Below are 24524 nucleotides of genomic sequence, written 5' to 3' on the forward strand. Positions count from 1 at the left end.
TTTCTATCTTTTATTTCCTTTGTGAGCAGAAATCTTCTTTAAGAAGTCTAGGAATTACAGCTTGGGAGAGGAGATAGACTCCCTCGATGAAAGTGATCTACTTTACAAATGTTACAGAATACAATAAAAACAGGAGATGCAAAAAGCCCCACTGGCTTTGTTCTCAGTGGAGAGTTTGAATTTCTATTGCACTTTTAAAGAGACATTTTGCCTGCACTGTAATGTTTTAGTGGATCTGTGAGGTCTATTAGCAGCACAAAAGCAGGATTTCCTCTGCTGGCAGCACAGGGAGGGTTGGGAGCAGGGGAATGGAAGACATTAATCTACTACTGCAGGTAAATAACAACAGGACAACTGAATGAGGACCTTATTTACCCCCCAGATGCCCTGTAGTCCCAAGCTGGGGTGGCCATGTGCCAGACCCCCATATCCTGCTCTGCTGTAACCAGCCAGCAAGTCTGGCTGGCCATGTGTGCAGGACTGTCATGTGCCCCTTCGAATATTTGCTTGTCAATGACACAGACACACCAGAAGTGGCCACAAACACCCACTGACCCAGCACTAAGGTCCAGCACCTCATGAGTGCACTGAAAATAAATGGAGGTGACAAATAGATGAAGCACCTGTGTGATTTGCACTACTGTGGAGCCCCTGCCACCACAAGACAGCCCCTGCCCATGTCCCCAGCTTGGGAAAGATGTACCAGAACACGTGCCACCATGGCAAACTGGGGACATGCAAAGGGCTCTGGTACAGCCACTCATCTGCCCTCTGTACTTCACCTCCCCTCAGAGTCTGTGTCTCAGCCCATTTATTTATTGCACCTCATTGGCAAAAAAAGGAAAGACATCCCCTGGCCAGAGGGAAATGTCCCAATTAAAGAGCAAACGATGCAGTAAAACAGCAGAGCATTCTTGAGAGCCACGGTAAAAGCAGCCACCTCTTGTCCTCAATTTATTCTGCTCCCATCACCCTGGGCATTATATTTGTGCTGACAAGGATCAGTTTAACCCCTGCCTGCAATCTAATAAAAAGCTGGCATGGTGCAAGCATGCATAATCTTTCTTCAGTGTCCTAGAATGGATGCAATAAAAAACTGCTGCTGCTGCTGCTGCTCGATGGCCACAGCCACTGCCTAGAATAAATAACTCCCTGTCTGATGCCAGCAGTGGGAAGTGCTTTGGACCAGAGGCTTTTTGGACTCTCATCCCTTTATAGAACTTTACAATCATGGGGTTGTTTAGGTTGGAAAAAACCTCTGAGATCATCGACTCCAACCAGTTCCACCAGCACTGCCCAGTCCACCACTAAACCATGACCCGTAAGCCACATCTACACATCTTTTAAATCCCTCCAGCGACTCATCCACCTCCCTGGGCAGCCTGTCCCAATGCATGACAACCTTTAGGTGAAAAAATTGTTTGGAATATCCAGTCTAGAACTTCCGTGGTGCAGCTGGAGTTCACTTCCTCTTGTCCTGTCCCTCATTTCTTGGGAGAAGAGACCAATCCCCACCTGGCAACAGCCTCCTTTAGGGAGCTGTAGAGAGCAGGAAGGAGCTCCCTGAGTCTCCTTTCCTCTGGGCTGAGCCCCCCAGCTCCAGCTTGAGACCCCAGCACACCTGTGAGTGCAGCAGGTGCCCGGGGCAGTCACCCACCATCCCTCAGTATATAGTGGGGGCAAAGCAAAAGGAAAAGTCCCAAAGGCCTTGCCATTGACAAACAACAGATCCTTTCCCCTCTCATCATTAATTGACCAAGCCAGCACAGCAGAGCTGGCATTACGCTCTGCTACCCTTTGTAATGAAATCACTGCCTGTGCACAAGAAACAAATTTAACGATATGATACTAATAGGCTTAGAAATTTCCCATGCAAATATTAATAATTTATATCTACATTCATTTTTTTTAATGCTGCTTGCAGTCTGTAGCAAGGAAGTGCTGAGGCCTACCAGCCTCTCTCACAGATCTTGTCTGAGAAGGGTGTGGGTGTTACCCAGCTGGAGACAGAGGACCCCAACACAATTTCACCAGGGGTTCAAATAAGCTTTTGTAAATCATGCCCTGGCCTATATCAAAAAAGTGACAATGCTTAAACAGAAGCATGCTTGCACAGGAGATGGATGTTGAGCCTTGCCGTGCCCTGACCCCTTCCCACAGGCATCTTTGCAACACCTGCAGCAGGAGCCAGGGCTGCTGATGTCCCTGCAACAGCCCAGGGTGAAATGAGCTGTGGCCCAGCTATTACAGAACACACCAAGCACCCACCTGCATCTTGAGGTAACTGGCAGCAAAAGGAGCAACCTTTGGGCTGTGAAGTCAGAGGGATTTAGGGATTGAGGAGAGGGAGGAAGGGGAGGAAATTTTATTTTAGAAGTAGGGAGGGATTTGTGGTGAATGTCCTTTTTTCAGCAGTGGAAAAGTCTCTGAAAGGAAGGGCAGTGACTGGGAACCTGCAGGGTTGAAAGAGAAGCTAATTCCCTCAGACAGGCATAATTGCTGCAATTCAGAATGGTAAAAATGTGAAATTAGGAATAATCAATGGCTGTTTATGATCTGTGTCTATACTGTGAATTCAGCTAATATGGAGTAATTACACCGCACTAATTCCTGGTATTTGTCATCGTTGGGTTGCAGAGGAGTCCTGCAAAACAATAAAAGCAGATTGGCTGTGCTGGGCTCACAGACCAGGGGCTTAGCACTGCACGAACTAATTTCTCGTTTAATAGTAAAAGCGTCTGTGACTCCCCTTGTTTATTTTTCTCTCCAGCACAGAGCCGGCGGAGCGCGGGGCTCGGGATGCGCTGCACAACAGCATCCCCAGCAGCCGGCACACAGAGCAGCCCAGTCCATCCCTGCCGGCCAAACAGCGCCTGCCTCCTCACTTTCCGTCCCAGAGTGTTATATCAGCCCTCCTGCAGAACTTTGTCCTCACGCAATCCCTCCCATCCGGCGCTAGGTGACTGCCGGCGTCTCCCGGAGCTCAGTCACCCGTGAAACCTTCGGGATGTGTCATCGCTTTGCTGCCGTGAGTCACTGTGGCCAAGGGAACAGTGCTGATTACTGACCTCTGCAAAAGTGCGAGAGGAGCGGTGAGTACAGGCGGGATTGTTTAGCGGAGGGTGAGTAATCCCGGAGCAGCACAGGTGGGATGTGCGGGACAGCCCTCGCCCTCCCATCCCTCGCATGTGGCATGCAGGAAGCGCAGGTGGCGTTTAACACAAGACAAACACACAGGTTACAGATCGTTTCCTTTCAGAGGAGCTCCACTTAACATCTGCAGTAGTTTGGCAGGAGCATCTGAAACCATACACCCACTGTGCTTATCAGTGGCTAAACCTTTCCTAAAAGAATTTGTCATCAGTTCATCCCAGTGAGCAAACTCCTTAAAAGCAGCATTTCCTGGCACTGCAGAGCCCAACAAGGGATCTTTGGGGGGAATCTCTTCCCAGTGCTGAACTTTCCCATCCTGGGAGGGACAGTCCTGCAGCCACTTTCTTGGAACCAGTGTCCCGATGCTTCCATTTGCAGTACAGATTATTTATTCCCCAGTCTGGCAGCTTTTTGATACCACTTTTTGATACCACTTTTTGATACCACTTTTTGATACCAGCTTTTATGCTATTTTTAAATCGAAATAAAAGATTTTAAAATCCATTATCTTTTTCTGAATTCCTCTTTTTCTGTATCATGCAGAACCCCCTGGGGGAGCCTGCGAATGAGACTTGATGCAATTTAATTGCACTGCACCAGTTAATTATTTGCTGAATCAAAACTAAGCTGATGCCCCACTCACAGCACTTGACACATTCCTTAATGTTAGGTGGGGCTTCAAGTCCCATTTTTGCTGTGTGCCACAGTGGATGGGCAAAACCTGGGCTACCACAGGATGCAGAGATGGGACATGAGGGCTCCCCACAGCAGGGTGTGCCACAAGGAAAACCCACAGCTCCCCATCCTTTACTGTGGTTTCAGGAAAACATCTTGGATGAAATGTTCAGTTTCAGAGAGCAGAAGCATTTCACACAAGATTTCCTTGTTGGAGGCTCCTGGCCCTGCTGATGGTTTTTGCTCATTTCCTCTGCAAGCAGCAGAAATGCCTCCATCTCCATAGAGGACTTGGGCTCAGATCCCTTTGAAAACAGGAGGAAAAGCTCATGGAACAGCCTTCCCCAGGGTGTTACAATCCCCATGCCGTGGGCTGCTCCTGCAGGGGCAGGAAGCAGGGGGCACAGCAGGGATGAGAGCTGTGGCACTCCAGGGCTTGGGGCATTTTGTTATTGAGCCGAGCCGGTTATTGCCAGGAGCTAAACAAACTAATAGGAGGGATATTTCCCCAGAGAGTGAGAGGGGGTTTGATTTAGACTGTGCTGTTTAAGCTCAGACTCTCACGGCAGCTAAAATTTCCTTCTGAGGGCAATAATTATCCCAGTGCAGAGTCCAGCATGTGTTTGCTTTTCTGCTCCTTGTTTGGAAGGGTTTGGTTTAGAGGCTGTGATTTCCCCTGGTGTTCAGCACCTCCTGCACCTCTTGCCCAGCACTGAGCACCAGAGCTGGGGGAAAGCAAATAAAAGCTCAGTGCACAGCTTTATACAGAGATCACCCTCAGGTATTAAACTAATTATCTGGAAGCAGCGTTGGTCCCACAGGGGCTCTGCTCCAGCCCTGTGCAAGCTGCAGTCCCAAAGGCAGCACTGTTGCTGCCAGCCCTACATGTCCTCCACTGGTTCTTGGATGAAAATGGCTTTAAAAGCTCCAAGAGAAACCGTGTGGTTCTTCTAAGTGGTAAGAATGGAAAAGAAAAAGGAAAGAAGAAATAGCAACAATTTTGGTGCCAGGAAAATGAGGTCCAACTTTGGAAAAACTAGAGAGCCCCTAGTGCTAACTTCAGGAGTGATTTCCTCCTTCACAACCATAATAATAACAATGATAAATGATTGAAAAGAAAACAACCTAAATCTATACCTCGAGTTAACTCGACTCCTTTTGAATTCAGGACCATTGCTGGATAAATAAGTGCTTATTTGGAAAAGCAACCTCCAGCTTCCTGTAAATGAGAGGCAGAGAAGCAGGACTCGAGGCCAGTCCACACACATGCAGCACACTGGGGGGAAATCTGACAGATGAGGTTATTCTGGTTTGACCCCAGTCTGGGGAACATCACTCCTGGCTCTATGCCCACTGTTCCCATTGCAGCACCCCTGCCAGCCCAAGGTGCTGGGTTGGTGAAATGTGCTGTCGTCAGGGGCCACATCATCGTGGCTATGGATGGATTTGCAGAGAGTTCACTGTGCAGAGTGTGGGGCTTGTCCAAGGTCAAGCTGCTGCTCAGGATATCATCTGTTTTCTCTTGCACTGCTGAAAGAATTGATGTAGGGATCAGGTCTTGCTGCCCACACAGCACCAGAAGGGACAGAATTACTTCCTTTTAAAAACTGGTGGCATCATCTGGAGTTTTGAGAAACCAGACTAGATGGAAGTGTAGGAGGAACACAAGGTACCAAGTGCTTTCTGGAAGAAAGCAGCAAAACACTAGTCAACACCCCGGGTAACTGTGGGCTTGTGCCAGTTTTGCCATAAGATGCCCTCTCCAGACATTTGGTGGATGCAGAAGCTGGCCAAGCATTTTTATAAGCAAGAAAATTTATAAGCTCTCTAGCAAACAGCACTATCCTATTGAGCAACTCAGCAAAGTTCAGTCAGACTGATTCCTTTTGTGACTGAAAGTGGCACTGTAACATCCTCCATTCTCCTGTGTGATAAACCCTGAACACAGGGTGGATGTGCACCCACCTTGCCAGTCCCTCCTCTGCACCCCTGCATCCAGTTGTGCAGGAAAATCCTGGCTTTTGGACGGGTGCCTCAGTGGCTGTGGGCATCTGGCCATCACCCTTTTTTGGAGTCACATCCCCACTCTGTGTGTTTTGTTCACAGTCAGGTACCTGTTGGGAGAGAGAGGGACATGTGGGGCTCAAAAGCAGAAAAAAAAGAAAAAAAAAATTTTAAAAGGGGAAAAAAAAGGCAGAAGTTTGTGGGGAAGAGAAGCAAAGCTTTCCTGCAGCGCAGAGGGAGAACAGGAACATTCACCCGGTGCATCCTGGAAAGGCTCCGTGGGAGGGCAGGATCCGCCTGCTCCTCCCAGCTGCAGTGACTCAGCTCCGCCAAGCGGCGCCTCAGCCCAGAGCAGGCTTGAGAGGAGCTTTGCTTCACAGCACCCTGAGCCTCTTTAGCAATATTTGTCCAAGAACTTTCTTGTTCCTGGAATGTTTTTTTAAGCAAGCAAGTTTCAGGCTTATTAGACAAATAGCTCTGTTTAACACCTGCCACAATTCTTTCTTTTTTCCCTCTCCTACCAGCAGCTCTCTGGCAGATGCCAGAGCACAGGTGCCTTTTATTCTGGCACAACCCTAACAAAAAAAAAAAAAAAATTATCAATGCAAACAATTAAAAAATAACATAATAGAAATCCCAGGACAGGGCCTCCCTCTTGTAATGCAATCTGGTTCCAGGAATTTCACCACCCAGGGACTTCAGCCAATAAATTTTATCTGGGATTAAGGTGAAGACAAGTAGCCTAAAGAAACACATTACTTCCCTGAAGCACTGGCATTTATTGGTTTACTTTTCCATTTCTCTTCCTCTGCGATGAAGTCAATATGTGCAAAGAAAAACCACAATTTTGGTGAAGGGGAGGACTGTGCTATGGGCCCCAGTGAGGCCAATGCTCACTGTAGAACTGGGGATCAAACAGGGAAGGTTTTGCAAACCCAGTGGAACCCACTCTATTCCAATCACACCCCTGATCCTGAATCCTCACCAGATCCAGGCTCTGCTCATGGCACTTGTGGGAAAGACAAGCTCCCAAAGCAAACCAATACCAATTCTGAAGTCTTCACAACTTGCCAAGGGGGATTTGAGAACTGGCCCCATTTCCCACCCCCATCATCAGATCAGGCACTGGGATGGGGAGCCAGAAATGGGAAGAGGGTTCCTGTGTTTATAAACTTCATGCTGAAAGGAGCAAAAGGGAAGAGCTTTTTGCTGCCCCTTCACATCCAGCCACAGGCAACGTTTGTCCTCTAAAACCTTTAAACTTTCCTTTTTCAGGTCTCTGTCTCTTATTTGAGCTCAGTGAAATGGACTTGCACATGCCAGCTCTGACCCAAGCTTTAAAATCCATTTCAGAATAACTGTGCTGAGGGCTGGGCTGTGGGGAAGGGCTTGGGCATCACAGACCCCTCTGCCACCTCCCTTGGGGACAGATTCCTGCTCACAGCCAACCTTCCCCTGAGGAATAGCTGCAGAAAGAGGGGAGATGCTGCTGGGAAGCCGCTGTGCTCAGCTCATACACAATCAAAAACACATTGTCTTGGTACAGGGGGGGATAAAAACGCCTCCCCAGGCTTCCCCCAAAATGCAGGTGGGCCAGTCTCCCAGGGGAAGCTGGTGTGGGGACAGCAGAGGGGTCTCATGGGGAGAAGTGCCAGGCTCCAGAAACATCAGCTGAAACATCACTGTGAGGCTGCCTAAAAACCCAGCCAGTGATGCTGCAACCCACCCCACGTGTAGGGGAAGCCATGGGGAGCATCTCATCTGCTCAGGGCACTGAGGGTCCCACAGGTCCATCCAGCCCAGGGCCCAAGGCTGCTCCACAGTCAATAACTCAGCGAGCCCTGGGAGGGAACCCGGAGCAGGGCTGGGCAGGAGGAAAAGCTTTTCTCTCCTTCCTCATGACGCAGCAGCCTGGAATCAACATTCAGCCCAGCCCTGCTACAGCCCACTGCTCCTTATTTACCCTTCAAACAGGAAAAGCAACTCTCAGCACAGCTCGTTTACAAATTTTCTGTCAAACATTACTGAAGGGCTGGTTTAGTTAACACCAGGCTCATGAACTCTCAGCACCCATCTCACAAGTGACAGTTCTCACTGCAGGGCTCCAGCGTGGTTCCCAGGACAGAGGCTCAACAGGCTGCAGCCCCAAATCTCAAAGGTAGGAGTGGTCCCAGCCCCTGGGGGAGCCCAGGGTGTGGGGTGGCAGTGGGACAGAGGCAGCAGATGGACTCTCCCGGGTAGGAAGTAGTTCATGCTCCAAATTACAGCCATGTCCTGTCCACGGGGTGAAGACGCTCCAGGATTTGGCCAGGTGGAAATATTTCTGGGTTTAAGTCAGGTGTCCACAAAGCTGGCTGCTCTCCTCAGCACAGTGGTGCTGCCCTTCTTCCATTCTCCTTTGGATTTTAAGGAAGACAAGCTTATTCCCAGAGATTCCAAGGCCAGATCACAGCTTGTCCGCAGACAGCATTTTGCCTAATATTTGAAATCTACTTTGCATCATCCCAGAAGAAAATATAGAACAGCTGTGATTCCAAGTGTCCTCATTGCTACCAGCGGAACAGAAAGGGCTGGTCCATTTCTGAGAGCAGGGCATGAACCAGGAGCACATGGGGCAGCACATGGGGGGAGGTTCTGAGGCTCCAGAGGGAAGCGAGCTCAGCCAGTGCCGCCTGCTCCAGGACTTAATCAGGGTGGGACCAAGCAATTCTGTGTGTCTTTGATGACGTCTTCGCCACTGCAAATGTAACTAAAGATAGCAAATATCCTCTCATCTAGAATCTGCCTGACTTTGGTGGGTTACAGGCACTCAAGGCATTCCCTTCTTTCCTCAGGGTGACCTGTGGCTGTCAGTCCTGCCCAGCTGTGCTCTCTCTGCCCACCACCATGCGGGTAGCAGGTAAGGAGGAGCACATATTTACTTTTCTCTGATTTTCTATGGTTCTTTATGCCTCCTTCTCATCTACACGATGCCTCCCAAGCCCAGCAACTCTGCCCTTCCCCTGCCAGGAACACGGGAAAGGGCCTTTGTATAAGCATCAGGTTTTTACAAGATTTGTGTAGATTTCAGCCTGTTGTATTTTTCCCAGTGAAACCTTCTGTGACTGGGACGAGATGGCTATTGAGACATTCCTGGTTCCATAAGAGCCATTCAGCTGCAATAAAAGTACATTTTTCTGCTCTCTTTCCATGCAGGACTGGAACGTTTTGCTCTGATGAGCGCTGCTTTAAAGCCAAATGCCAATCACAGTTGTATCAGCAGCTGCTCGGCTGTAGCTAGTGACTAATTGGGGGATAGCAGCCTTCCCAGCACTGGGAACATAAGAAATATTTGGATTTACATAGCTTTCTGAGTAATTATCAGATTTACTTTAACGTAGAGAGAAATCGAATAGTGCCTCCCAGCAGAGCAGTAATGCCTATCTGAGCATCACCACGTCCTCTGGAGATGGTAATTAAGAGATCAGAATCCATCTGGAGGGTGAGGGACTGTTAGCTGCCTTCCCACACCGTGCAAGCCAAGCACTGGCTGTCACCCTGTGCCTGGTAACCTTGGGACACGCGGATCAAATCCCAGGAAAGCAGAGGGAGGATCTGGTGCCTGCCCCGTGCTGCAGCTGCTGCTCTCCCCCCCCGCAGGTGTGATCCGCTACACGGTGCTGCTCCTCACCCTGCTGGGCACCTGGCTCATGCTGCAGACGTACTTCCAGCACAGCTGGAGAAGCATCAGCCTGCGCAGCTGGCTCGGTGAGCACCCACAGCCCAGAGGCATCCGGGGGGAGGGTGACAGAGCTCCAGTGTGAGCCAGCCCCAGAGGCATCCAGGGGGAGAGTGACAGAGCTCCAGTGTGAGCCAGCCCCAGAGGCATCCAGGGGGAGAGTGACAGAGCTCCAGTGTGAGCCAGCCCCCAGATACCAGCTGGGTGTAGCTGCCCTGACCACTTGTATTTGCAGTGTCTGGTGAGGCTTTAGCCACCAGCTCTGACCACTAGGGCAGGGAGGGGACAGTGTGGTGGGCAGCTGCACTGGGGTGGGTCCAGGGATGCCTGCAGCCATGGGGAGTGGTTTTAGCTGCTCCTGGCTTGGGGAAGAGCCAGCAGCTCTGCAGGGTGTCTAATCCTCCTACTTGATACCCACAGGTGCCACGAAGAAGCCCAGCAGTGAGTATCACTCTCGACTTCGTCACACAACTCCACTCCAGGGTTCAGGGGTGGTGGAAGTGTGAGATCTCCTTCAAGAGCCCCTTCCCTGAGCCAAAAAAATCCCAATCTCCCAAACACAGGGGATTTTGCTACTGCACACTGCAGTGGGGTCTTTGGTGGGTCCTTGCCTTGGCCAAGAATGGGGAAACTCTGGGCAGAAAAGCCCAAAGGGTCTGGCCTTGGACACCAGCTCCAAGTGCTCCCAGCACACACCCTGTCATACCTGGAGCAACACCTGGCCTTGGCACCATAAACCTCAAACAAGAAGCTGGTCCTTGCCCCAGGACCAGCCTTCTTCATGCAAGAAGTTGGTCCAGGTCCCCCTTAGTGTCCCCTGTATCCCAGGGCCAGCCCGGCTCAGCCCCTCAGGGACACAGCCAGCGTCCCCCCATGGGGACAAAGCCATGACTTTCAGCCCCACTCCTCCCTTGCAGGTGAGAAGCAGCCCCGGTACAAGTGTGGCAACCAGAAGAGCTGCCCCCAGAATTATTTTGCCTTCAAGATCATCAGTGGTGCTGCAAATGTGGTGGGACCCTCGATCTGCTTTGAAGACTTGGTGTAAGCAGCACATGGCAGGGACAAGGCAACCATGGCTAGCCTGGCCTTCAAGGGGGAAAGTTTGGCCTCTGCCAAGCACATCAATGGCCAGCACAGTGTATTTGTGGTTAAAAAAATTTTAAATAGATTTCTTTTCTACCACTTCTGGTTATTTTGCCATCTACAGCCACTTCACCCCAGCACAGTTTCACTGGCATCAGCATCTCCAGGACATGCCTGCACTCACTGGTGCTCTCTGCTCTCCTTTCCAGCCTCATGAGCAACGTGAAAAACAACATTGGCAGAGGCCTGAACATTGCACTGGTGAATGGTGAGTCGGGCAGGCACTGACCCCTTTCTCCCCACTGCCAGGGTCCTTCCTTCCCCTTTCCCCAGGAAAGCACAGGCCAGTGGAGACCCCATCCCAGGCACTGTGGCTGAGCCAAAAGCACATCCACCTGTGTTGCATGGGGAGCACAGCCACAACGATGGTTGCAAGCACAGAACAAGCCCACCTGGGTCCCAACCAGCCCCACAAACTCCTCCCAAGCAGCACAGCCACCATTGCAGCAGTTACAACACACTGAGGGAGGACCAAAGCATTTTGCAAAGAACCCCAGGCTCGTGGCCAGGCAAAGCCCAGAGCCACCCCATGCAAACTCACCTTGCTCTGTTTTCAATTTTAACCTTTCAGGAACAACTGGGCAGCTCCTGAAGACTGATGCCTTCGACATGTACTCTGGAGGTAAGCACAACCTGCTGCTGGGTGGTTCCCAGCCAGGGCTCACACCAGCACTGCAGGCTGCTGGCTACTCCATCTCATCCCTCTCATCTATTTAATGATAAAGTCAAGTGGACTTTGACCAAATTTGCCAGCCTGGGTGGTAAAAACCCATCTTTCAGTAAGGCCTGGAGTTCTCACAATGCTTCTAAATCCAAAACTGGCTTTTCGCTCCTTAACAGCCTGGGAAACATGATTTCACTAACCTGAATAAACCAAGATACTTGAGGCTTGAGAAAGGTTCTTTCTGAGATCAGGTAGTTTCTAATCCTGATACTTTGCAAACTGTAACTCAGTGTTTGAATACTGGTGGTGGCTGAACAGCTGCTCATTCTGCTGCCTTTCACAGCAGGATAAATGAAGGAGCTCAGGGAGACACAGCCCTCTCAATCACTCCTTGGGTTTGCAGCCTGCTTTTGGGTAACCCTGGAGTTTCCAGGAGAATCACCAATACAATGAGATTCCCAGCCAAGTTCACGAGCGAGATGCTCGGTGGGAGAGGCACTGGGAAGAAAGCAGCAGTCAGCTCCTGTGCCACTAGATGGGGCATTGGATTCAAGCATCCTACAGATGCAGGATGAGGAACAATTCCCCAGTACAGCCAGAGGCATGATGGCAGGGAAGGCAGCTCCATGGCCGGGTAGGTTCATTTCTTGTGTTGGGAAGTAAATTCACACAACTAGATTTCAGAGGTAGCAAGCAAAGTTTAGGAGGAATTTCCACCCTGCAGTTGTACCAAAAGGAGGAAATGAGTCCTGTGCACTGCAGGAGAGCCCAGGTGGGAACACAGGATGGGGAATGCATCATTTGGGAGCCCACCATCCCCCCAAATCCTGGCTAGCGCCAGCACAGTCAGGTTATTTCCCACCAACCCAGAGGAGGCTCCCCTACCTACCATGCAGAAGTACCTACTAAATCCCTTTTTTCTCTCCCTAATGCTGTTTTCTCCCAGACATAACCAAGCTACAAACCTTCCTGCAAGGGATCAAGCGTGGCACCCTTGTGCTGGTAGCAAGCTACGATGATCCTGCCACAAAGTGAGTGTGCCCATGGAAGCAACACCAGGCTCCCCAAAAACACACAGCTGGGGGAGCTGGACATGCTGCCACCAGAGAGGGTGAAAGAGGGGACACCCACCTGGCACCACAGTGACACACTCTTGCCCTCTTCCAGGATGAATGACAAAGTACGGGCGTATTTCACGGAGCTGGGCAGCAGCGACGTGGGCACGCTGGGCTTCAGGGACAACTGGGTCTTCCTGGGAGCAAAAGGGCTGATGAGCAAGAGCCCCTTTGAAAAGGTACATGGCCCTCCCCTGTCATGAGCTCTGCAGGCTCCTTCCTCTTCATGGCACCTCCCGAGCTTCGTCTCACCCACCTGTCTGTGGAGACAAGGATCATTATCCCCCAGGCCAAACCCAGCTGCAACTTTTGCCACGTTGCAAACTTGCACTGTTCCAACCTCCTTCTTCATTTTCTCTATCTCTTTTTTCCTGCAGCACATCAAAAATGATAAAGAGACAAATAAATATGATGGCTGGCCTGAGCTGTTGGAGATGGAGGGCTGTGCCCCCAGGAAGATGGACTAGCACCAAACTCCAGCCTGCCACGGAGGGCAGCTTCACCAGTCACACAGGGACACCAGCCCCACCGTGGGGACTCCAGCCTCTCCACTGTCAGTCACAGAGTCCAGCAGCTGCTACCTGCTCACAGGAACTGGCTGACAGCAGGAACTGTGCAGGGCTTGGAGCAGAGCTGTACAAGTGCCTGCAGAGCCTGAGCAGACACATGGCCAGGCTGCAGCCAAGCCATCCTCGTCTATGGGTCAGTTTTGGGTATTTTATTTTTCTATCTTTAAACTAAAAACTTTGTAGAAGGTTTTGTAAATTTCTTAAATGAGATTTCTAATTATAAAACACTATCTTCTCCTTTCCATTTTCAAGCATAATCAACCCTTTCCCCCACAGGCACAGCATGGCAGGTCCTCTGCCACGAGTTGAGCATCACCATCACCCATCCCACAGCCCTGCACACAGGAGCTCCCCCTGCCCACGTGGCACAGGGTAATGCTATCCCTGGAGATGCTTAGACTTTGGTGGTTTCCCCTTGGAGCTCTTGCCAATCTCCTACAGCCACAATAAGGCCAGAATTCCACAGGGATTGTGTGCAGCAATGTAGGTTAATATTTGCAGGCTAAAGTATCATTCCTGGGTGTTATGAACTGGTTTAAACCCAGAAGAGCAAAGAAAACTAAAAGTCTCAGTGCATAAAATGGAAAGAACTTTGAAGGTTCAAAATATTCCCAGAAATTAGATAAAAAACGAACGAGAGTAAATATTGATGCCAAAAAATTGATGTATTTTTATTTTATAGTAAGGCAAAGAGAAAGAAAGTGAAAAGTATGGTAGAAAATGCTAAAGTTACCTTTAAAATCATATGATAGGTCACCACCTCACTGTGCTACCTTTGTTGCTGCTGAGACAGGGTGGGGGGAGCAGAGCAGGTTTTGCCCTTTTTTCTGCTGTTTGAAGTGTTTTATCTGCCCTCCCCGGTCTGTGGAGCAGTTTGGCTGGGATGCAGCAGCCCATCCCTTGGGATGCAGGCATGGTGCCAGTGCCTCAGTGCACTCGCAGTGCTCTCACCACAGGACACAGGGCAGGGTTGGGGTTCCTCAGATCACTGTGACTGTGGCCCAGGGTGCAGGATCAGGGGGTTCTGCCCAAGAGGACAGCATCCCAGAGGCCTCAGGGTGTCTCACAGCAGGCAGTGGTGGAGGCAGGGAAAGGCAAAGATCAGGGGTTCTGCCTCTCCACATTTTGCACCAGTTTTGCCTTTCTTTACATGGGCCTCAAGGCAGGCACTCACAGTCCATCCCACCTGTAGTTTTCAGGTGTACAAGAGTGATTTTGCTAAACAGACATAATGACAGATAACTTTTTGAGGCTGTTCTCTTATTATCAGGTTCTTACACTGGGTTAAAGCCAAGTTAAATCCTCTGGGACACATCCCAATCAAAGGTCACGATAATGCCAGGGATGTGCCAACCTTGCTTGGCCCTCAAGGATGGATGGATGGATGGATGGATGGATGGATGGATGGATGAGGGATGAGGGATGTGCAGGTTTCTTGGGCAGCTGAAGTTGTGCAGCACAACCAATAGGTGGGAGCCTTTAACCAGCAGAGCTGGAGCCAGCATCACTCCGGAGCGACTCAACACCCGGGCTGGCACCCACCGGGAGCTGCACCCCAGCCTGGGGCCCCTGACACCACCAGGAGAGGAAGATCCCTGCCCAAAGGCAGGGCAGGAAAGCCCCACAGTCCTCCCAGAGCTGTGCCTACACTGCTGCCAACCAAGCAGGTCCTGGGGAGCGTCTGCCCCTGCTCCTGTCCAGATGCATCAGCCAAGCACGTCTGTTCCCAGCCCCTCCCTGAGCCCCAGCACCGCTGGGAGCAGATGAGCTGCACGGGTGACAGCCGAGTTTATCTGTCATCAGAGACAGGGATGAATTTGCATCTTGTACAGACTTTAATTTCCGATGATTGTATCTGGTTTTTCCCCATTCTCTGAAGCAGACAAGCAGTTTTGCAGAATGTGAGGATGGGGTGTTTCTCCCAGAGTTTTTGGAGCTGCCTGGGATAACAGACTGTCCTGCACAGCCTTCTCTGCTTCCAACAGCCCCTGCACAGCTCCTAGCAGGCAGTTCACAGGGTTATCCCAGCCCTCAGGTCACACCAGAGGGGCAGAAGTGAGGAGCACGGGCAGGATAAGGACACAGCTTGTCCTGTGCTGGCCACCTGAAGGATGAAACCCAAAACTCAACACCACTGATCAGTTGGTTTCCCTAAACAAGGAAATATCCCTACACAAACTGTGTAACACCTGTAAGAACTTCCAAAGGCAGAACTGAAATGAAACCCTGAAACAGCCATCACAGAGGAATCCCCGCAGAGGTGTAGTATTTTATCCCAGCTTATCCTCCCATGCTCTTAGCACACACCTGATGGCACTGAGGGAAACCTCTGCCATAAATCGATCCCTAAATCTGCTGCAACAACAGCGGTTAATCCCAAGCGCTGAATCATCCCTACCCGTGGCAGCAGCGAGAAATAACACAACAGCAGACACAACAGCCCTGCTGAGCTGCCAGCATAAATATGCCAACTATTTTAAGCCCCTCAAAGGATCTAGATTCACTCATAAACCAAACTGAAAACAGCCTAAGAGCTGTAAAGGTGGCTCCACAGGGTAAATCAGAATACAGCATCAACTACAGCCCCAAAAACAAGCAGCCCCATTCAGCTGCAGGAAGCTCTTCCTACCCCTTCTCAATGTGCATTAGAAAACTGGTTTAAAGCCAAAATAAAGGAAATTTATGTTTCAGCACACTACAGGCAGTTAAAGTAGCTCTGAATCCATCACAGAGCAGTTACTAAGGTACATCACTGTTTTCAAAAAATAGGGAGAGCTAAAAGTGCAACTTCTGTGCAGGGACCTTCAGTAGCAGCCAGTGTTTTGAAGAGCCATTCCTGCCAAAGTCACTGTGTCATGATAAATAAATCAGAGTTTTTTAAAATATCCAGACACTGAGAGGCAGGTAATAAAAATGGATTCATGAGTCAAATTGAAGTTGCTAATTTCTTTAAAAGAATCTGAAAAGGGCAGTGGGTGCAGGGACAGCAATCTCCAAATGAGGTTTTGCAGTGCCATGGCATTTTGAAAGCTGTACTACTGCAGGGACAGGCACCTACCTGGCTGGTCTGCACCGTGCTGCATCCCCAGAGTCTTCACCAGACACAAGCCTGACCCTCACAGATTCCCAGGATGCAGCTTCAGGTAACCTGGGCTCACCTGGGGTCACAGGAGCACCAAGGCTGCAGCAGCAAACAAGCAGCAAAGTTTGCAAAATCCAGTGCTGCAACAGGAGCCAAGAGCCAGGATGCCGACAAGCAGCAGAGGGATAATCTTCCTTTATTTTTGGGGGGTTCATTTGGGCAAAGCACCAAAGGAGTATCTAGGAAAGAAGCCACAGGCGAGGACCTGCGGGTGCCCGGCCGCAGCTGGGCGAATCCGCATCCTGTGACATTTTGCCCTGTCAAGTGCAATTACTGTAATCTTCCACAGCCTCTCAAAATACGGATCCCGGCTTAGAAACCGGGCATCCACAGCATGAAAGCTGCCTTTGTGCCCGGGCAGAGCCTGGGTGCGAGCCAGCCGTTAGGTGCATGAAGAAAATGAGTTCTCCACGTGCTGGAAGAAGGGAGGAAAAGCAAGCTTTCCCACCCGAGCCCGCCGCAGACGGGCTGGATTTCACCCCGGTGTCCCCAGAGCAGGCACGGAGGGGCTGGGAGCAGCAGCGGTGGCCCCGGCAGTGACGGGGCCGTGAGCGCGGAGCCGCCGGTGCCGCAGCCCGGGCAGCGCAGCCCGCACCGCCGACCATGGGCGCGTCCCACGGCAAAAAGGTACCGGGCGGGTCCGGGGCTGGCGGGGAGATGATGGAGAAAACAGCGTCTGCTCACGTGGGGCTCGCCTGGCCACGCGTGCTAAAGCGGCTGATGGCAACAGGGGATTAGGGGAAGGGACTGCTCTGGGGGTGGGTGCCACTCATCAGGGCCGGATTAAGTAATTCCGTCTAATGGGCTCAGCGTCGGGGCTTTCAGGACAGCCTGGAGGGGATCAGAGCGTTGCAAGCACTGCATTAGGACACACAAAGTTTGGTTCTCTGGGGAGAAATGTCAGATTTGTTGTGAATGCGTCCAGCAGCCTCTGGGATGTCTCCTGTAGGTGCAGTGCAGAGCAAGCTCTGAGTATTTCTTGGCCTGGGAATTGGTGCCAGCTCCCTCCCAGGACAGGGAGGAGCTGGGCCAGGTCCCACAGCACCAACAGTATCCCTGTCCTCCAAAATCTCTGAGGTGAGTGGTCAAACTGCTCCAAATGGCAAGAGTTTTATGGAGTCAGCCCTGCAGGGATGGCTAGAGATGGTTGTGCTGAGGATGTTGTTGGATGTCGTTTTGCTTCCATGGCTGATGACATCAGTGCCTAGAGATGCATCATCCCTGCTCAGTTCAATGCCTTGTCTGGAAAAGGCTTCCATAGCTCATGCCCCAGCTCTAAGAGAAACACACCTGTGCACCACACTAGGTCAGTAACTTCCACTGGAATGGGGACAGCAGTGACCCTTTGCCCCAGCAGGGACCCTTCATACTCAGCTGAGCACTACTGTGGCCTTCAGAAGTATGGGCACCAAGTGCCTTTTAGAATTTTGCAAACGTGCTGGACTTTCTTCCAAAACCAGAGCTAGACACTCTTGCAGGGCAAATATATGCAAAAACAACCCACTAGCCAGTATGACCAACACCCAGAAGGAAAATCAGAGCTGAAGTGGGACTAGTAAACATTTCTACTTTTCTGGACTTCTGACAAGTGCCAGGTACAGGAGATGCTCCTGCCAGCCAGCCCGGTGCTGCTCCAGCAGCCATCCCAGGCACCAAAGCCACACTGGCTCCAGCACAGGAGCCATGGCTGTTCCTGTGGCTCAGGGCTACAACACACCCAGGAGGAGCCATGCTCTGCCCACAGCTAATCCCCAGGCCCCTGCTCACGTGGCCCTGACCTTCAGGCCCCAGCGCATTTGTTGAGGCATTACTGGAAGCAGGGAAATAAGCTGGTTAGGTCAGGCTTGGCACAGAGCCACCCAGTTAAGCCCTGCTGCATACAAAGCAGCCCATGCCAGCCTCCTGACCACCAGACCAGACTGCTTTTGGACAGCTTTCCCCACTGTTCCCTCTCTCTGAAACACCACGATCCCACCACAGCCTGGCACTGAATGGCCTGGCTTTGAAACGCTGCCGGGAGCTCCGGCTCTCCAGCTTCTTGGCAGCTCCTAAAAGCTGAGAGAGTTTTACTTTCATGGGTACCAAAAGGTCAGAGATGTCACTCCCATTTCAGCCTCCCAAATGTTGCCTGGGTTGACAAAAGCCTGTGCCATTGCCCAGCTGGCAGTGCAGGGATGTCTGACTGGCAGCTCCTGGGTCGGCGCTTTTCCCTTAGGCTGACGCTGATGGGAGATGGAAACAAAACCACTCTTCCTGCTGCCTTTCCAGGGTGGGCAAGAACAGCAGGACCCAGCTCTCCTAATGAGCAGGATCAGTCCAGGGGGCAGGCAGGAAAGCTCCCCTTCCCCCAGCCTTTGCAGAACCAGGGCTCAAGGACCTGAGGCACAGCTCAGGGCACAGGGACCTGCCAGGCTGAGCCCATCTATCAGGAACAGCCCGAGAGAACCCACAGGGGGCTCAGAGCAGGCTCAGCACCCCTCCCAGCACAGCCTGCATTAGCAGTCTCAGCTGCACCTCTTTTAAGCTTAGTCCAGAGCAGCACTCCAAGGGGATTACAGCAGTGGATTGTGGAGTGCAAGGCAATCCCCAGCTCCACAACAAAAGGGACCGGAAAGGCTGCCAGCGAGGCTCCAAGGACATTTTTACTTTAAAAGGCTGCATCTAGTCCCAAAAAACCTGTTCTCATATCACCAGTGTTCTGTGAGCCCAAGCCAACAGCAGGGCTCCAGCAAGACACAGACATGCTGGGGTGCCCTTCTCTTGAAGCGAAGGCAAGGACTTTGCCACAGGCTGGTTCACGGATGCTGCAGCTGGTGCTGATTCTCTGATGAGCTGGGGATGATTCCCTGCTGATTCCCCTGCTCTGCAGGGCTTCAGCCCCACTGGTGTGGCTGACATCTCTCAGCAAACATCCTTCAAATAATCTGCAAACACAGCCTCACCAGCAATAGATCCCCAGGGTGCCAGGGCAGATGCTCCAGACCCTCTGGCAGTGGAGCAGGTTGTTCCCAGGCACCTGCACCTCTCAACGTCTTTTCTCCATGTTTTCTCAAGGCAGAGTTTGCATAGTGGCTGTTTCCCCAGGGAAAGTTCTCTGTCCCCAAATTCCCAAGAGTGTCAGTTTACACTAATGTCAGATGAGCCTGGATTAGCCCTGCTGCTGAGCGGGGAGCTTTGCTCTGTGGCTGGTTTAGAACAACAAGAGGCAGCACGCCAGTGCCAGAGAGAGAGGCTCTGCTTGTTCAAGCAAACCACAGTACCTGGCTGCCCATGCTGAAAACAGGCTTTGAGAACATCCTTTAAAACTCCTCCATCTGAGTGGGGCAGCACAAGCACTTCTGGGAGCTGCTGGTGGGATTTCCCCACAAGCACAATTCGTCCCTCCAGTGAGGGATCCCCACATTCTGCCCAGAGAAGTGTTTTAGCCTGTGCCACAGAAAGACAGAGAGGTCTGAAACAGCCAGAACCTTGTGACACCCCAAGGAGGACCCATGGTCCATCAGCCCCTCTGATGTGGGAGGAAATATTACTCCAAGGCAGTGAGCTGGGACACCTCTGCTCCATCCCACTCCACAGAGCAGCAAGCACAGTGGGATTTTCCTGGCTCTCCCCGACAAGTATTTCAGAAAGCTGGTGGCCAGTGCCCCTGCCAGTTCTTTGAAAGTGTCCCTGTGCCTGGGCAGCACAAGATCCTCTGAGGGACCCTGCCTGCTTCAGACCCTGCCTCAGGCTGTCCCCCATTATCAGCCAGGGCTGCTCCACTGTCAGCAAGAGGGGCTGCAGCTGCCAAAATCCCTGAGCAGAACAAGTCCCACCGACAGTCACAGAATGCCAACGGCTGTTTGGTGGCACTGGCCCCAGGAGCAAATCCAAAAACCAGATGGCAACCAGGAACCACGATGTTTCAGTGTCCTTGAGTATTGTGCTTCTTGGGGAGAAAGGTTTGCATGTGCTGCCAGCAACAAGCCTTGCTTAGAGGGGCAGGGATGAGAGCTACAGAGGCACACCAGTAAAGTCCCAGAGTGCCTCAGGGTTGGGGACAGTAGTGATAAAAAGCTCATTTCTGAGCAAAAATAACACACACCCAGAAAATAACAGCTGTGCATCATGAGACAGAAACATCTCTAAGTCCTCTCATCTGTCTGACACAGCATAGTCCAGAGTGGGAGAGCTGGGTCAGAGCTAGTCCCAAAACCTCCACAGAAGCCCTCTAATGTGACTTTATCCTGCCTCTTGCCTTCCTCTTCTTCAACACCAGTAAACCAGCTCCAACACCTAACATAACCCACTCCCTGCCTCCAAGCAGGCTGATATTCTGGTCCTGAGAGAGCTCAGATGGGCTCAGTGAGACAGGGAGCTAATCTGGACACAGCTAGCCCAGGCTGAAGTTCTGCCTTCATGCATGACAAGCAGCACAAGGGTTTGATCCATGGGTGAGGGTGCTGGGCAGGACACAGAGTGTGCTGCCAGCCCCTCCAGGGCAAGGGCAGGGGTTATCCAGCACTGGCTAAGGCTGCCTGCAGCACTGGGGTTGCAAAGGAGTCATGGAGAGGGCTCAGATGGAAGGGAGGTGCATGATGTGCTCATGGAGAGACCAAGAACAGCAATGCATGGGGAATGCTGCAGCTGCTGGCTCTGGGATAGCTCAGCAGTCCTCAAATAAAAATGGATTAAAGTAATTAAAGTCTTCGCTGGTTCGCTCTGCTCCTGGGGGGGCTTAAGTGGCATCTGCTGCCTCCTCCTGAGCCCTACCTTAGCAGGGATGCTTCATGTCTTCCTTCTCTGCCACTTCCCTTTGCAGCCCATGGTGGTATTTGCAGCCTGGCAGGTGACATCTCATCCCAGACCTCCTCTCTTTTGGCCCCTTCATTTGGGGTCTCCTCCACACAGGGCCCAGCTGGCACAGGGATCAGACCACCCCACGCTGCTTTGACCATTTCCTGCCAGCAGTCCTGGGGCTGGTGAGGCATTTCTGCCCTTGCTTTTCACAAACTCCATTTTTCTTATGTAAGGACCAATTCAAGTGACCCTGGGCAGGTAAAGATCCCAACAAGGTGGTGTCATTAGAGCAAATTTCTGATTGGCCCCTAACATATGGTCCCTAGCTGTGAAATGGAGTGATGATGCCACTGCAGCCTGGCAGCTCTAGGACAGCATGACACTGTGCCAGAAATAAACACTGTCCCTATTAATCATGTGGCATAAGCCTCACTTTTCACAAAACAACATTCTTCAAGGCACTTTAGAGTGTCTTAATGGTCTCTCTGCAGCATGACAACAATTCACTCCAAAGCTGTTGGAGCCCTTTTGTGCCAGTGACTGATGTTCTTCCTGTGCAATCAGCAGCATCCCCAGAAATAGTGGAGCAGTCTTTCATATCAGCAGTGGCACCACATCTCCAGCACAGGGCAAGAATAAGCTCCTGAGACAGGTAAAAAATGGTTCATCCATTGTAGCAACAACTTAACTGCTGCTGACAACATCGAGGTAGGTGGTACAGCTGCTTCCAACAGTGAACAGGGCTACAATTTAGCTTTGCCCTGGTATGCAGAGCTGATGTGTGCTCTGCACTTAGCAAGGGACCAGATTAAAAAGCACTGAACTGCAAGTGAGGATTTCCTTAGAGACCAAGCAGAACAGCAGGTTCATCGGTGTGTGCACTGCCCTGCTTTGTGCCAAGAGCCTCTTCGTGCCCTTCTCAGTGGGATGTCAGGCTTCACCGTCAGCCTGAATGCTGACAAATGAGCCTTGTGCACCGGCTGCTGTGGGGCTGAGCCCTGCCACTGATTGCTCTCATTAATCTGCAGGAGATTTTCTGCTGAGGTCTGGTGTGTCACATCCCAGCTCCCCAGCCAGGGAGCAGCGTTTGCTCAGCCATGGTGGGAGCCACAGTGCTCCCTGCCCCAGGGCTGGCAGCTCCAGCCAGCCTCCATCCCCATGCTGCTGCCTCCCTGCTCGAGTTGGGGTTTTTGTCCTTTTTTTGTTGACAGTCAGTGAAATGGGACTTGATTTGCTGCCAGCTTTCACACCACAGGAGGGCTGTGCTTGCCTTCTGGGACCACAGGGGTTTGGGAGGGGGAATGACATCAGTGAAAAAGACAGGCAGGGGTCAGCACAGCACTCATGTGTGTCAAATTGTGTGTTCTTTATTAATGAAATAACACCAAGCACTATTTGAAGCATTTACAATTTTCTACTCCACTAGGCAGCAAAGTGGCCACCTGGCTGGTGCTCCCAGACACTGGCACAGGAGTGGCACAGGAGCTGAGGAGTGTCAGCCTGACCCCATAGGCAGACCAAGGGCCTCATCCCCTTCTGTAAGCCTAAATTTACAAATTCCTGTGGTTGAAATATCCTTGAGGCTGCTGGCTGCTCTCATGAGAGTGGCCACATGCATCTGCCCTCAGCTCACTTCAGCCCAAGAAAGGCTGCAGACTTGTAGAGGTCAAAAGATCAGTAATGAAATCTTACACCAATAACTTGATATTTCTTAGAGTCCTTTGCAATATGATAGTGAAATCAGCTATGGTTATGGCTAGGGACCAGGAGTAATACAAGCTCAGCTTCATTTGCAAACCCAGCTCCCTCTGGGCAGGTGTGCATGGAGGGCTGGGCACGGGCACAGGACAGGGAGCGCTGGGGCTGGGCTGGGACACACACTGGATGCTGTGGTGGCTCCAAGATGACAAAGATTTTATAGCTGCTGGCCCAGGAATGCTGGGATGTGCCTGGACACCGACTCCTGGGTGCCTGCCAGTCCCGATTGCAAAACCTGCCAATATAGCAGTGTCCCATAATGAGCTGGGAGCACAGGAATGTGCACAGTCAAGCTCCCTGCCAAGGAGTAACCCTCCCAAACCCAGCACTGCTCTGCCTCTGCAAGAGACAGGAACATGCAGTTTCTCACAACAATCCTGAGGGAATCTTTATCTTGACCACACCAGGAAGGCAGAGCCCAGTCTGCAAGCTCCAGAGGGGGCAGTGTTTTACACTGCCTTTCCTAGCCCTCAAGAAGTTTTGGAAATTCATCCAAACTGCAGCACTTCCTTTGGCCAATCACTTCAGGGAATTAGCAGCAGTATGAGGCATTGGCTTATGCCAATTTTCTCTGTGTTTCTCCTTACCAAGAACATGGTGTCATCCCAGCAAACATGTGCCCCAGCTTGCTGAATCAAATAAGCCTCAAGCCTCACATGGCAGGACTTTGCAGCAAAACAATCAAGCTGACAGATTTTTGTGCATTGACATCACAGATGGGAAAAAGTCTTACTAATCCTCCGAAGTTCCTTCCAGTGGATGATTTCATTGATGTCTCTGGATCAGTCCCAGTTGCTGCAAGTGAGCACAGATAGACCAAAATTCAGCAATAACACAGATTTGGGCAACAGCTCAGATGGCATCTCAGAGTCCAGGGGCATATATGAGATGTTTTCAAACAGAGCACTTAGAACAGCAAAAGGTGTCTGGGGCTAATCAAAAGTAATGGTAGAGAACTGTTTAGTTAACCTCTAAATCACATGTTTTGTGCCTTCATCACACACAGAAATGCTGGCTTAAACCTCCCAGCCATTAATGAACCTTGTTGCAGGTCATGACAACTCCTTTCCAAGTCAATAGTGGGTTCATAAGGCCATTTTAATCAATGGATGTGGTCATTCATTGAACACCAATGTCAGGAGCTGCTACAGCACCTTAGGGATAAAACACCTCTCTCTGAGTCCATCTACTCCTAAATAGGCTGAGCAACCTCTAGCCCTGCTAATGGTGTCTCCCTCCCAAACCAGATTGTGGGAGTCACAGCAGCCTGAGTGGCATTTTGTTCACTTTCATTCCTCTTTATCACCCTGGTCTGATTGCAGCAATTTCTTACCTAATTCATTAGCTCAGACTTTGCTATACAGACGCTCTGATACTGCACCTTAATGGCACCTGTATTGATCTGAACCTGCCTGAAGCTGTTCTCGTCACCCTTTCCTTTCTCTGACCATGCTGATGGCTCTTTTCCCTGCTTTCGTCAGAGCACAGAGTCCAAAATTACTGTCAGCTGTGCTACAAGTAAACATTACAGCACCCACACGTGGGACAAATGACACTGATTAATGGTTTATACAAGGTGGCTGGCTTTAAGCTCCAGTAGGAGCACTGCACTCCCCCAGTGGGGAGCCAGGGAGGAGGACACTGGTTAGAGCTGGTGGTTCAAAGCAGCCCATGCCTGTGACTGGCTCCAGACATTTGCTGCAGGAGCTCCTTGCTGTGCATCAAGGCCACTGTCCTGCCAGGACATAGTGATGCCCAGGATGTTTGGGATTGACACAGAACAGTGCATGTAAAGCACTAGTTA

The 24524-nt window shown here is 51.1% G+C and overlaps 1 protein-coding gene across 1 annotated transcript; it reads left to right on the plus strand.

Moving 5' to 3' along the window:
- The first annotated feature begins 7802 nt into the window (after nt 1-7802).
- FAM3D (FAM3 metabolism regulating signaling molecule D) lies at nt 7803-13283 on the plus strand. The gene is made up of 10 exons (XM_056501802.1): nt 7803-7990; nt 8667-8731; nt 9472-9579; nt 9971-9991; nt 10468-10591; nt 10843-10901; nt 11265-11315; nt 12304-12388; nt 12525-12651; nt 12850-13283. The coding sequence occupies exons 2-10, from the start codon at nt 8719-8721 to the stop codon at nt 12937-12939; spliced, it is 678 nt and encodes a 225-aa protein (XP_056357777.1). The 5' UTR covers nt 7803-7990; nt 8667-8718; the 3' UTR covers nt 12940-13283.
- The last annotated feature ends 11241 nt before the right edge of the window (nt 13284-24524 follow it).

The sequence above is a fragment of the Oenanthe melanoleuca genome, chromosome 12 (assembly GCF_029582105.1).
Source record: "Oenanthe melanoleuca isolate GR-GAL-2019-014 chromosome 12, OMel1.0, whole genome shotgun sequence".
NCBI classification, from domain to species: Eukaryota; Metazoa; Chordata; class Aves; order Passeriformes; family Muscicapidae; genus Oenanthe; species Oenanthe melanoleuca.

Coding starts and splice junctions, on each gene's coding strand:
- FAM3D (XM_056501802.1), top strand. Junction 10,592..10,842: donor ATCTGCTTTGAAGACTTGGT/GTAAGCAGCACA, acceptor TCTCCTTTCCAG/CCTCATGAGCAACGTGAAAA. Junction 12,652..12,849: donor GCAAGAGCCCCTTTGAAAAG/GTACATGGCCCT, acceptor TTTTTCCTGCAG/CACATCAAAAATGATAAAGA.